Raw genomic sequence first — 14,375 nt, forward strand, 5'->3', positions numbered from 1 at the left:
TCTTGTGGTTGTTTTCTAGGGAGATTGGCACCATCATGTACTCACTGGGTTGCTTCCCCTCTCAGGCAGACCTACATGACTTCATAGCAGAGGTCAGAGCACTGTCTATTCATATTGTGGTCTTATTTGGATGAATAAATCAACCAGTCCTTCCTCAGATGCGCGATTATTTAAAACAAAGTATTATAGGTTTAGGTCAGTACAGCATCTACTAAACCTTCAAATAAATATTTTTAAAATTCTGTTTAATTTGCTGAACACAAATGAAGAGTTACAGTCAGTATTTAATGTACAGAGAAAGGTGTTGCTGACATGAGAAGCATCAGTTTTGTTAGAACATTCAGAGCCTGTTCAAGAATTGAAACCCAGCAGCTTTGTTCTGTTCATTCAGGTGGAAGAGGACCACTCAGGATTTATCCATTTGGACAGGTTCCTCCCAGCCATGACCAAAGTGCTGTTGGAGCACAAGTAAGATAACGCTCCAGTCTCCAGTGTATCCTCATGACTAATGCCAGTCACATTCTTTAGTATATGTAAGTGAAGGCAAATCACGAAGCAAACAGGCAAGCAAGTGGTTTATTATACAGCTTAATGTTCTACTACAGAGGGAGCAAATGAGCCGTCATTGGTATAAAATTTTCAGGTATATTTTGTATGTACTGAGTAATGAGGTAGTTGCTGTAATATTTCACAGGATGGATAGAAAATACCAAATGTCTGACTTTATAAAAATACTCTACGTCACTTTCTTTTCAATATGTGCTTTTTTTTGTGCTGAAAGCTGCTAAAAGAGATCTACGTTTATACTCTATAATGAAGAGTTTTGCCCTCATGTTTTCCACCTCTGACAAAATTTCAAAACCACTGAAAACCTTCAGAACCTCTTAGTGAAACAGAGTAAAGTACAGTCTGACGTTGGTTTAGAAATTGCTAATAAAATCTGTTAATTCCATCATGTTCTGCTTCGTGACTGGTGTAAAATAATTTGTACTTCCATCTTGTCTCTCTGTCAGGTTTCCTCCCATCCCTAAGGAGCATCTGTTTCAGGCCTTCGAGGTGAGAACGGTCATCATGTTGTCCAGTGTTGCAGTTTATGAGCTGCAATCAGGTCGCTTAAGAGCCTTTTATCTGGTAACTGTAGGTCTCACTTTTCAGCACAAGCAGCAACACGGTATCTAAATGAAGTAGCCTCTGAGAGCACTGTGCTGTCAGCAGAGAGATACTAACAACAAAGTGTTGGTTATTTGGATTCGTTAAGACATAAAGGTACTAATGCTGTATTCCCAGGTTCTAGACAAAGACAGTAAAGGATACCTGGAGCCTGAGGAGCTGACAAAGTATATGACACAAGAAGGTAAAGCTTTTGTGTGGTGAGAAGCATATTATCCCACAGATATATTATTTATGTCTGACCTCATCCTATTATGTAGGAAGTGTTCCTTTAAACTTCCGCTGTGTTGTGTTTGTGAATGGTTGTCTTTAATTCAGGAGAGCCCTTCAGTCAGGAGGAGATGGATGAGATGCTGACAGCATTCTCTGACCAAGAGACGAACGTTATCTATTACAAAGACATCGTCAGCCAGCTGACCATTGACCCTGGAAATTGATAAGCAGAGTTGCAGAGCTGTTGAGAAACATTACAAACACATAGTTTGTGTGTGTTTGTTGTTGATATCTACACGTTTTTATAACAGACTAGTATTTGTGCCATGGTATAATAAATACATGTATATTTCTGTCAATGAAGACTAACTTTGTGCTTCCGGAATCCTCCCTGAATCCAGATCAATATTTTTTGTTCACATGGGCAGATTTGACAAGAAGTGTCAGTGGAGCACCAGTTTCTGACTATATCATTTCTATTATTTTGGTTTTACATACACTAGATGTTTACATACCTGTTTCTCCTGGATTGCACAAATTAGAGCGTGCATGTACAATAAAAATTGTAGCTCATTTAAACAACATTGGTTATGGTTTTGCCCTTGAATGGAGTTAACAGTAACATAAAGCAGACTGCTGGTGTGCACTGTTAAAACGCTTGGCCGAGGTAATCTAGAGGTGCTGAAATGTGCTTGTGTTTTTTTGAGAAGGAAAAGCTGTATTTAAGAGGGAGAGCTTGCTGCCGTCCCAAACCCAGAACGTGGGCTCAAAATAGAGGCAACATGCTGGGTCCTAAAATAGCCCAGGCTCCTTACAATCTCTGCAGTGGACTCACAGTACGTGGAATTTTAAAGGCTTGTTTTACAGTGCAAAGATGCCGTGCAGCAGTAATATAAGAAGGGCTTTATGAAATCTGAAACTGTCTAAAGCCTCCTTGAGCTGCAGATGGAAGCACGCCGCTGTAAAACCCGACAGAGACGATCAAAATAAAACTTTCCTTCTGTTTAAAATTTGGCCCACTGGTGGCATCAGCAGGTGCAGCCAATAGAAAAATAAAGACTAGTAACAAGATAAAAGACCAGGATCATTACTTATATGAATATATATAATACCAAATGAAATGAAATGTTAAATGTTGGCAGTGGGAAGAAAGATAACAACCCTCATCATGGTGAATAATGCTGTGACAAAGAAGCTGTGATGTGACATCCCATAGTATTTGTCATTAGTATGTAGCTCAGCAGACTGCAGTTTGCAGAATATCAAGAAAAACAACTAAATGCCCTCTTGCCTGAAGTATTTGACGAGTTCATCTGCAAAAACAGATAAAGCCATCTTCACAAACCTTCAGAAAACCCACTACCCGTCTCTCCCTGAGACAATATCAATCAAACTGAAGTCATCTGTTTTTGTCATGTAATTTCTACTGAGTCAAACCCACTCAACTTCACTTTGATTGATATTAACTCAAACAACAACAAAAGTTTTCTGAAAATCTACAAAAATTGAGTTATCTGTTGTTGCAAATGAACTCTTCACTTGCTTTAAAAATGTACTTTGCAGCCAAAATGATCATGAACGCTTTCAATTAATGAGCCCCCCCTTATAATAAAAAACAAAGCAATGATTGCATAATCAGCATAGCATTTTATCTCAGGTGATTCTGCATTGAATAGTCAACATGCATGAAAACAGTTAAACACAACTTTGGGACATGGGTGATGTGACTTATCTAGAGCTTAGATAAGCACAGTGGTGGCAAACACAAGCAGTTCCTTATGAGCATGAAGGCATGCTATGATTTCAGTTCACAGTAAAAACATAACCCGTTACTCCTGGCTCCCGATCACCGTTTACGACAATGACATCAGGAAAAACAAAAAAAAACACTTCTAGTGATAGAAAAAAGTCTGTATTAAACAATTCCTTTTCACTAAACACAAAAGTAAAAACAGAATAAGGCTCATTTACCTTCAGCGTTCCCCAAACAACAGCATCAAACCCACTCAGTTCTGACACACAGAGAAAAGACTTAAAGGGATTTCTTCCACCTTTACGTTCATCTTTTTCTCTTGGCTTCATACTTTGTAACATCATGAAAACGTTCCTTGTTAAAAGTGGGCTTTGCTCTTTGACAAGCGCGTTTTAGAAAACTAAGAAACAAATAACAATTTGTCTTAGAAAAATAGTCAGCTTGCATGTTGCAGTGGACTTGTCCGACATGTTGAAACGTGTGATTCTGAAGAGAGAAAATAACTTCACCTGGTCTGTGTTGGAATGTTTGATTTGTACATAGTGAGAAAAGAGAAGAGATGGCATCGTTCCCAGTTAGTCCAGTTGCATCAGTAAATACAATGTAAGTGAAGTCAACCCTAAAAGGTGTGATGATGGTCATGTAGAGTCAAGGCCCTACTTTCACCTATAGATCATCAAATTAAGAAAAAAGAAAGTGTGGTGGTGAAAAGTGAGAGGGCAACAGGAAGCAACACGCCATGTTGGATCATTCTTGTAGTCGAACAACGTAAATATGGACAAAATCATTTGTGAGTGGTCCACTATTCCACAGATTAATGGGATTCATGGCGTGTAACACATCATGGCTTCAAGTAAATAATACCATGTCCTGTTAAAAAAAATAATAAAGATGAGATTGTTTTGTTCCACTGTATTCAGCCACATCATGTAAGAATGTGAGGCTCATTCTCTCTGCAGCTCTGTTGTCTGGGCAGTCCACACTGGCTATTTGGTCCTCAAACAGAGCCATAAACCGAGACAAGATAAAGAGAAGAAGAAATGTGACAGATAAAATTATGAGGAAACAGAACAGAGATGGGAGCTAGAAAAAGAGAAAGGAAACAAAGAGAGAAACAGAGGTAGAGAGGAAAAGTTTGACATCATATCCAGCTACCACCAGTGGTCTCTTTAACATCATTTTTTTGCATAATTGCACTGCAACTGAACCACAGAGGAATGACAATCCAAACACAAACACACCCAAACCACTAAGCACACTTTTCACATATACTGGGAAGAACAGGAGCTCTCTACTGTAAATCTTTCCGTGACTTAAAGAATGAGATAGAAGAGGAAAGAGGCAGGACAGTCTTTCATTAAAATGGTTCAGATGTGGCACATTTTCAGCGTAAGGTTGGTTTGCTCAAAGGCAGGTGAGGTCAAAGGCTTGGGAATGCAGATTTCAAGTAGGTGACGACACCTAATGAATGTGCTGCCACGAAACAGAAGACTCAGCTGTTTCTGAATCTTTTGTATACATTTGCTGCATAGCGGAGTCCCGGGTTGAACTGATACAAACAGATCTTGTTCTACAGTAGGCCATGACAAAGGCTACCCAAAAACAACCTGGGGTCTGTGTTGAACTTTACCCAAACCTCATCCCTCCTTATCTCATCCTGAGTAAAGGTCAAGCCTAGGAAGGCCTTGGAAGGCCTTGTAAGGCCTTGGAGAAACAAAGAAAAGCCGCCATTAAAATTCATAGAGTCAGATGATGGACTACAGTGACCTGCAAACATGTTGCTCCTGTGGAATCTAAGTGGGACACAGCAGGACGGTGTTTGCTGTATGGTTTGGTTCTGAAAATCAAATCAACTGGTTGCAACTGTGCTCAGGCCAAGACAGCGTAAATACTAAATATTAAATGTACACAATGTGAAAGCAAGAGGGATTAAAGCAGTGACAGTGCCCTCACCCGGTGTAAACACACATACACCTAACTGAGAATCAAATGCAGAAAAACTCCCCCATATTTGTAAAAGATTAGCTTTTGAACTTACTGGTTTTTCATTGTATCTTCCTAAAAAAAAAATTAGTTTTTGTATAATCACAATGTGATGTCCTGACCTGATTAAAAACCACTGCACTCCATCATGTGACTCTCATGAGATCTGTTTACCTTGTCGTCCACCTGGGCCAATAGCTGCAAAGGTGATAGCATTAGCTTGATACCTGCGTCGGTACCTGACAGCTAGTGTGCATCACACTGAGATCAAGTTTCCAGAGTCACAACATTTGCCAACATCTAGTTAGCACTACACAAACATAGACCACGTAATGTCCTTCACTAGATCTGCAGCACCAGACCAGCAGCTGAGATGTTGTCTCCTCCTCCTGCAGTTTGGTAAACCTCAGTGCATACCAGCACTGGTGCCACACAGATCTCATAGTCATCCTCATCCCAGCAGCTGACTGGCCTACTCTCCTGCAGAGGGATACGCTGGCTTCCCTCCCGCCGGCTAACAGAGAAAGAGTCATCCATGATGAGCCTGGCCTTATTGGGGTCAATGTCATTGGAGCCACAGACGTGGCGGTTCGCTGTGAGGGAGGCCTTGGCAGTGGCTGACATGGTGTTCTTCCACTGGGAGCCACGAGTCACAATCATGGCCTGAAAGGCCAGCGTGTGGACGTGGAGTCGGGTCAGCGGCTTATTCATACCACTGTTTGTGTCACTCTCTGCACTGTCATCCTTGTAGCGCTGATTCAAAATGCGATAGACCTCCCTCATCTGGTCGAGGACGGTAGCTACACGAGGGTTTGGGTCTGACAGCACTGTGATGTTGGAGCCTTTGAGCAGGCTGAGCAGGTTGGGGAGTTCCTGCTCATTCATCCCTAATGAGTCCGCCTGGAAGAGCGGAATTAAAAAAGAATCACTGAACTGCAATTAACTGAACTGTGTATCCATGAAAAAAAGAAAAGAAAAGAAAAAAGAACCAGTTAATGACATATTCTCTCATTGTAATTAAAATGGCCAGTGCTGCATGCTCTGATTAAACAAAAACACCAAAAAAATAAATAATTTGGATCTTTAAAATTAGCTCTGTGTTGGTACACAGCATACTCCCGTAAGCACATCTGTGTTAACTCACTGGTATTTTTGCTAAACTGAGTGAAATAAAATCACTATAACAGCCCAACGATACTTAATAAATATCAATAATCATTATTAATACAGTTAGAAAATTACAACTGCCTTGTTACATAAGAAATTAAGAGTTCTGATTATGGGACATAGTTATGACCTACGAATTATTTAGTTTGAAGTAGATGTCTGAGTGCCCACAACACTGTCCTACATTTAAAATGGGACTGTATGTGAGAAGGAAAAAGGAACGCTTCATCCATTTTTTTGCATATCAGCATATGAAAACAAAACTATGCAAACACTGGAAGGCAAATATATTTCCTGCTGAGTCATGCGGTTTGTTTACAAATGAATTCAACAAATTTACTTACGGAAATCTAATTTCAAACTACCTTGTATTACCAGTGCCTTTAGACTGGACTGCCTCGCCCTGTTTTTATCCTTGGATTTAGTTTTGTACCTGTGTGTTTGACTGTTCTCTCTCTGTGTAAATATGTGTGTGGATTAACTGAGTTGTTCTGTCATACATACATGGGGAATGACATAGTGAAGAAGGTCTTCCATTATAGTCTCTTCTACAAAACTGGCCATCTCAAAGTGGATGCCAATCTGCGGAGATGAGGACGTCAAAAGCTCTGCCAGGCGTGACAGGAGAGCTTCTCGTTCACCTGGAACGATGAATGAAGAACTCGTGAGATTAGAGAAAAAATGTTAGACTAAAGGCCGTCAGACAGGAGTGACAGGAGTGAAGGAAACAAAGAAAAAAAACAACAACATCAAGTGACGTGGGAGTGAGTACAGGGTGGAGATTAAATAAACAGAGCACAGCAGGAAAAATATTACAGCAGGACGGTTGTTAATGAAGAGAAAAGGCACAAAAATAAAAGGTAAAGAGGGACAGAGGGTTGAAAAGCAGGGACAGATAACGAGGAGAGATGAGGAGGAAGAAAGGGGCAATAACAAAGGGACTGTCACATGAAATAAAACACAGCTGATTTGCTGTCCAAACAGTCTGGGTCAGAGCGGGTTGGTAGTTATGACCTGCCTGTGATACTGTGGGACACTTCAACAGCCTTCGTTAATATATTAAATGAGGCCAAAGTCCAGCCAAATTCAAGAGCTCAGTGTTTTGCGCTTGAATAACTAACTAGTAATGATCAGATGTCACTATTGACATTCCACCTCCATGAGCTAGAAACCACTAATGCAGTAAGTCAGCATAATTATCTTATCAAGATAAAAGTAGTAGTAGCCAACAGTAAATAATCACATCAGCACAATCCTGCCCTACAGGTGATACTGGAGGGAACAATGCTAATCTCAAACTCTTTTTTTATCTCACAGTTTACTAAAAACACTCAAGGTACCACAGAGGTACCAGGTGATTGCTTCAGGGCAAAATTTGAACAGATCTCCGTTAATGTTTCATTACTATAATTCATTAAAGCTTAGTTTACATCACATCAGTTCCCCATGATGTCTCAGCGGTTCCCAGTTGGGTTGAAAAACTGTGAATGCTCAGCACTATCCCAGTTCACTATCGTTGCATGGGCCACGTCAGCAACAGATAAAACACACTTAACCTTTATTTTTTTTTACCTGACTGGAAGGGGAAGTTGTCCATCATTTGCAGCCCACCCACCACCAGCAGATCTGGTCTGAAGTTTTCCAGCTTCTCAGCAAACTCCTCCATGGAGGACAGGTAGGGGTTGTGGTCATCACTGTGAATGATATATCTACAAACAGAAAAACAAATGTAAATACCTTCTGAGTCCTAAACACACACACACTGAGTACAGCTTTCATGAAATCCAGCCTTCTGTGCACGGTGGAGGAATGTATCTCAGGCTTAATACACTTCATTTTGCACGATCCTCCAAGATTCTCAAAATGTCTTTTGATATAATCTAGCTTACAAATACACACCTGTTGGCTCTACGTGAGGTATAGTGGCCCCAGCTCGCACCAGACGGATACTCCAGGATCAGATGAATGTCTGGCTCTTCTACTACATCACCTGCCACTGGGTACACAGAGGCAGGTGAGGGAGAGTTAATGGAGGTCAAATGACAGAGGAACAAAGAAATAATAAAAAGAAGAGGAGGGAGCGAAAAAGGAGCAGCAGGGACTAATTCAGGGATGCAGGATGACGATTATGTTTCAAAAAAAGGTGAAAAGATTCTTTAAAATAAGGAGTGTGTGTTTGTGTGGGTTTACCTGTAATGTGCTGGGACAGGACATCAGTAAAATCCGGGCTGAAACTTCCCCCTAGCAACACATCACATCCCTCGGTTGCCATGCGGCCGGCCATTACCGGAGCGTTGCCGCCTACTGACCATCTGTTTCCAGGTAAGTCACGGGCCCCCTCGACCAGCTCGCTGAAGAGGGTGTCGTTTAGCATAAAACGTCTGCAAGAAGACGAAAGGGAAATGATGAAACAACGCTACAACGGAACGCAGTTACAACATTCGCTCTTTTTTCCAGTCCTACTGGGGTTTAATTACTTTTATGCAAGTAAGCCTATAGTGGGGGAACTTATGTTTGTCTCTACTGGCAGTGAGAGAAACCAAACAAACACTGTTGATACATACTTCAGACATATACCTCGCTGTCCATCTTTCCGTTTAGACTCTAATCCTTTCCCTGAACACCAAGTTTCTGTTATTTGGAGCATCAGAAATGTTTCTTGGATGCTTCCTACGTTCCCAGGACATTAAATGCATTGCTACCGGTGCACCAAAAACACTAGTTCAAAAGCTTCTGTATACTGCAAAATACACAGAGATTTACCTGGAATCTCTGAGCTCAGTGAGCTGTGTGTAAACTTGTTTGACAAGGGCTTGAATGGCACTGAGGTTCATCTACATGTAAATGTCCAGCACTGGAGCTTACACATGGCACTATGTTTGAAATGTGCACTATAAAGGACACCTGGCTTTGCCCCTCCTTAAACACTGAGACTGTAAGCGAGAGCCTTGTTCAGCTGGTCTGTTAGCGGATATTCATGTGTGCAACTGAAGCTACTGTGAACTGTGAGCTGCTGCTACTGTAATAGTTTGTCTTCAAGTAACAACACCAGACTTGTTTTATGCCACAAAGCTGCACAGAAAACTGAAATACTGATGAGCTTGTTCACAAAATGCACATTAAGTTATTGAGACAAACAGAATTTAAGTGAAACAACAATAAAAATTATAAACATATACATATACAGTAAAGCAGTGGTTCTCAAACTGGGGGTCACAAGATAATTTCAGGGGGTCGCCAGATCATTGTCAAAAAAAATAAATGTAAAAAAAGCCTACATTTATCAAATAAATGTGTATTAGGGCTGTCAGAATTAAAAGTGTGTACTTCTTCCCACTCCTTTTTTGAACTTGATAATATTCTGATTTGATTATGCGATATTATTATTCTCTTTTTCTCTTTTTTAGTCTCTTTTTAAAATTATTTTCTTTTGTTTTTATATTCTTTCTCCCTTTCATTTGTTCAAAATAAATTCAATTCATTCATTATTTCATTCATTCAAAAGAAAATTAACGTGTTAATGTAAAGAGATTATTCTGTGGAATTAACAAATGAATTTTTAACACATTAATGCATAAACAACAAAGTTATTACTCATGATGTATTAAAAATTCTCATTGGGGGGTCGCAAACACAAACTTATGTTATCTTGGGGGTCATGGCTCAAAAAGTTTGAGACCCACTGCACTAAAGAGTAGTTGGAGAAAGAAGAGGAGAGTCAGTCAGACAAGAGGAAGCAGCAGAAAGATGGTTTTCTGGCTGTGCTCTGGAGATATAAGCCATGTGTGGCAGAACTTGTTCAGAGTTTCTGGCACAACCAGTTCATATTGGCATTGTTCTGAGGAAATCTGAAATATTTCTGACTCTGTTGTCCTGTTATTCTGATTGCTAAGGTGGAGCCATGACACAGCATTATCTGGTCTTTGTAGATATGTTGCATCATGTCTTCTGTTCTTTCTCATATCATCTACTGTTTCTTTGTTTTGGTTTATATCTTTGGAATTATGATCCCAGACATGAAATCATTATCTGGAGGGCATCAAGGGTCAACAATCTGAAATTCTGCAGAACCAAACAGGCTATAAAGGGCAAGAGAAATAAGCGTGAATGCTGAAAAAGTTCCCTGTCCCTGATGAATTTGTAAGCTTGTTGCCTTTAGGTGTTTGTTCCAGACAATGAACAAGGGCTAACTGGCGCCAGAACAGGAGCAGTCGACTGAGGACAGAGGGGAGATAAGTTCAGCTGCATAAATACAAAGCTCTTATAAAATGTCTTGTCACTCGCTATCTGGGAAAAACCAGCAGCAGCAAATACGGATTAGCACTAAAAAAAAAAGCAAGCATCTTAAAAAGCATTTACAGAGACAGCTGAACAGAGCAAATGTAGAATTCTACGTATTTGTATGTGTGTACATCTTATTAATAGCTAGTGTGTGGATAAAGCATGTGAGTCGAGAGCATAGTACCCTGAGGAGTGCCACAAAGAAATAATTTTGAATTTGTTCTTGACTGATCTCAGCCCTCACAAAACGGTATGTTCTGGCCTTTCCTCCTCTCTTCCATCCAAGTACACACACTCACAGCAGGCACTATAGTCAGCAATGTTTGCAGGAGCACTGGGTTATGTGGATATGTAGTAGCAGTAATGTACATTTAGGATTCACTCCCCGACTTTTAAACGGGTTGCTCTTCACACACGTATCACTTACTCTGCGGCAGCTCCCGGTGCAAAGAAGTAGGCAAAGCTCTGCGCCAGCTGCTCGGCATTTTCTAAGTAGTCATGATGCAGGGGCTGGTCTGTGGGAGGGAGGCCTATCTTTTTAAGCAACGACACACCGTCCACTATCAGGTCAACACAACCACCGAAACCTGTGAATGGAGGGAAAGTGGCAGCAAGAAAAACATAAGAAGATGTTATTGTGGGGAGGGGATGGGAACAAACAAACAAGAAAAAACACCACTAAATATAGCACCATCAAGATAAAGAGATGACATTAAAGACAAAAGGGACAGAGAGAATCACACATTTTCTTTTAGACACTGTAAATTGAACAGCACAAATAAAGCAGCTGCTGTCTGCCACCGTGGATGAAACGTGTTGTCACAGCTTCAGCTGCTGGATCGAACATGAGTCTCATCAACACGTAGCTCCAAGCCACACACACTCCCTGTCAAGTCAGAACAAAGGCAGACATGCTGGAATACACCACCAGATGACGTATACACGCAGGCGACATGTTAGGAGAAGCCTAAAGTCAAATAGTGTCAGTAGATTTCACATTTGAAGAAGGTTCTGAACTTTTGACTTTGGCAGCTTGACTCGCCGTGTCTCCAGTTGCTTTATACTGACTATTAGACAGTATGTATACTATACATTGCTTTTTTATCTGCTTTTTATTCCCCTTGTTTGTTTCTGTTTGCATCTTGTACCCTGTAAAGCGACTATCTAGAAAAGCGCTATATAAAATAAATGTATTATTATTATTATTTAAACAAAAAGTTAAATGTGTCGTCATGTGTTCACCGTGCGTGGTGCATTTTTATGCTGCTTTTGGCCAAATGTTAACAAGCCAGAAATTGATATGGTATTCTAATAGTTTTTAATTATGTGAAGTAACCAATAGGAATTCATGCACCTACTTCTAGATAATTAGCAATAATTACAACACACAGGTTGGACTGTGTGGCTGGGCCTGTTGGGTAAAGGTTCAACAGATAACAGGATTTCTTTTTTTAGTATGTTTGTGTCATGGTCCAAAAAGACAAGGTTTTAGGATTTGATCATGACAGAAAACACATTGCACGGCTGTCAAAGCACCTGAGCTAAAAACCACAGGGGCTTGAAAACTTTTTTTTTTACTGTGGCAACAGTGAGAGGTGCATCCTATTCAGCCTCCCTTACTATTTAAACAACTTCTATCATTTTTCCTGCACACCTTGGCTACAGTCTTGGGTATTAGGTCACATGTATTATGCAAATATTGATCCCATCTTGCTTGTATTTCCATGCACCTGTCTTTGCCCCCCTCCAGTTCAAACATAGCAGGCCTGGACTGAGGGGCCCCACAGACATGACAGCCAAGATGAGCCTGTGTCCAGCTGGTTTATGGAGGATCTATGCTGAGGACAAACTGTTCCAGCTACTGATCAGTACTGGTGACTGTGCAGATCATTCACAGTTGCCCCCTTGAACCTGCCCCTCTGCCCCTTCCTCACACTCACTCCTCCATATTGGGCTTCAGCACACATTAGCTCAGATGCTTCATCTTGCTCAGTCATTTGCAGGCAAACGAGTGACAGTTTATTTATTATCTGTGCAGCTACAGTTATTGTCAGTTGACTAGATATCATCTTCTCAGCATTTTTTTTTTTTGATAATTTATAATTTTCCAAAGACCACTAAGTTTGTTTGCGGTTAACACACCGACACAAAAATTAGCCAAATTCCATTTAAAATATAAAGAGTTAGCGATTAACTTTTTATTTTGCAATGTTTTTGTAGCTTATGGGAGCAACAATCAAAGTTAGTGTTGTTAATAATAGTCTGGAGCAGCTGACTGTCTTCGGTTCCAGCTGTTCTGGATGCCATTCGTATCAGACCGGATCGATTATTGACCCAGAACCTCCACAAGCCCCCAACATTAGCTAACGTTAGCTAGCTCTCACGTACCAACCGCCACTCTCGGTCTGGCGACGTTATTCATCCCGACCTTCCGCTCAGCCCGGAGCAGCGAGGACAGGACGGTGTCCAGCCGGTCGTCCAGCACCATATTCTGGGGTGACCGGAACCAGAGCGCCAACAGAACCACAAGTAAGGACACAATAGAGCCATATTTCATTAGCGTGCCTCCCCCCTCCATCGCTCGCTCTCGGTAATGAACTGGCTCGCTCAGCCGCTCCACACTGAAGAGCGCTGCCCTGCGCTGTGTGTTTGTTTTGGGAGGCGGCGTACACCGGCTGTACCTTAACTGGGCGGATTCTAAATGGTATCCTGGATTTTAGCGATCAATTACAAAAATACTAAAGTTCTTTTCCAGTGTCTGTGAACAAAAATGTATTAACTATATTTATAATTTAACACTCTTTTACAGATTTAAGTTGTATGGGCCACTGTTGTCCAAATTGGAAAATGAGCAGACAGACGCCGGTGTCAAAAACGAGCAGTTACTAGTCTACTATGAAGGGGAGGGGCGGTGTTTGTTTTTGCTGACAACAAGGCGGAAAAGGCAAATGTTCAAGCGCTTACCCTGATCTGCTTACACAGTTTCACCTTAAGAGGGATTTTGTTTTTTAGAGCTTTGACTTTCATTATCAGTTCACACAGATCTCACATGTTACAGAAAATATGTTGTCTTTTTTAACCTTATTCTGTTAGTGTTTTAAATGCAGCACAGACCTACAATGTTTACAACATGAGAAAAAAAGAGTTCCTGTTCCATTCATCTAACCACAATTTCTTGGTAAATCAATCCCATGAGGCTTGAGAGCAGTTAGTAAATGTTAGAGATTGAGTAACAACACCACAGGAGGAATCAGATTCATTAAATAAAACAAAACAATGTGCCAATATTATGATTAATACAAATACATCTAATTTCCAACTATCTATATATAAAAAAAGGTTAGTTTCTTATCTTGTTCTACAATGTAATACCACTAACAGGCATCATTTACAGACAGCACATCTGTTTTGTTCTGGAGCAGCAGTGGTTGTATCTCAGAAATACATAGCAATCAATACAAATGCTGGCATCATTGTAAATTAGAAACATTTAAACAAACACATATCATCGGCTCAGCTATTCCGAATCTTAAAATTACATTTAAATCCAATTGTATTGTGCATTGCTTTAAGATTTTACACAGGTGCAAAGAAAAACAAATGATGACACGGACAAATTCAATCACTTCTACAACAGAGAGACAAAACATTCAATGCACAGGCGTGTGTTAAACACTATCATTGTGTGTAAGCTTCAGTCTAACCTCTTCTTAAGAGGTGGAAGAACAAGACCCCTCAGTCGCTCTTTGACAGAGACAAACCATCAGTTCAACAATGGAGATCTGTGTTCAGGGACATTTGGTTTGAT

At 40.6% G+C, this 14,375-nt stretch overlaps 2 protein-coding genes across 2 annotated transcripts in view; one reads left to right on the forward strand and one right to left on the reverse strand.

Annotated features, from left to right (window-relative positions):
• The window catches only part of drc8 (dynein regulatory complex subunit 8), a 3,603-nt gene extending 1,507 nt beyond the window's left edge, over positions 1 to 2,096 (forward strand). Inside the window, exons 3-7 of the mRNA XM_008300466.1 lie at positions 20 to 92; positions 392 to 468; positions 1,014 to 1,056; positions 1,288 to 1,354; positions 1,489 to 2,096. Of these exons, the coding sequence (XP_008298688.1) occupies positions 20 to 92; positions 392 to 468; positions 1,014 to 1,056; positions 1,288 to 1,354; positions 1,489 to 1,607 (379 nt within the window). The 3' untranslated portion in view covers positions 1,608 to 2,096. The remainder of the gene's footprint in view (positions 1 to 19; positions 93 to 391; positions 469 to 1,013; positions 1,057 to 1,287; positions 1,355 to 1,488) is intronic.
• Positions 2,097 to 3,010: 914 nt separating this feature from the next.
• On the reverse strand, positions 3,011 to 13,159 carry adpgk2 (ADP-dependent glucokinase 2). The gene is made up of 7 exons (XM_008300467.1): positions 12,956 to 13,159; positions 10,995 to 11,154; positions 8,477 to 8,667; positions 8,186 to 8,282; positions 7,859 to 7,995; positions 6,791 to 6,927; positions 3,011 to 6,019 (listed from the first exon to the last, which is right to left on the reverse strand). The coding sequence occupies exons 1-7, from the start codon at positions 13,143 to 13,145 to the stop codon at positions 5,462 to 5,464; spliced, it is 1,470 nt and encodes a 489-aa protein (XP_008298689.1). The 5' UTR covers positions 13,146 to 13,159; the 3' UTR covers positions 3,011 to 5,461.
• Between the last annotated feature and the right edge of the window lie 1,216 nt (positions 13,160 to 14,375).

The sequence above is a fragment of the Stegastes partitus genome, unplaced genomic scaffold, assembly GCF_000690725.1.
Source record: "Stegastes partitus isolate 25-593 unplaced genomic scaffold, Stegastes_partitus-1.0.2 Scaffold1546, whole genome shotgun sequence".
NCBI classification, from domain to species: domain Eukaryota; kingdom Metazoa; phylum Chordata; class Actinopteri; family Pomacentridae; genus Stegastes; species Stegastes partitus.

Bases quoted from the DNA above. Each gene is read 5' to 3' on its own strand.
- adpgk2 (XM_008300467.1), bottom strand. From the start codon at position 13,145: ATGGAGGGGGGAGGCACGCTAATGAAATATGGCTCTATTGTGTCCTTA. The intron at 11,155-12,955 runs GTACGTGAGAGC...CTCCATTCACAG, and splicing joins CAGACCGAGAGTGGCGGTTG to GTTTCGGTGGTTGTGTTGAC. The intron at 6,020-6,790 runs GTATGTATGACA...CCGCTCTTCCAG, and splicing joins TTCACTATGTCATTCCCCAT to GCGGACTCATTAGGGATGAA.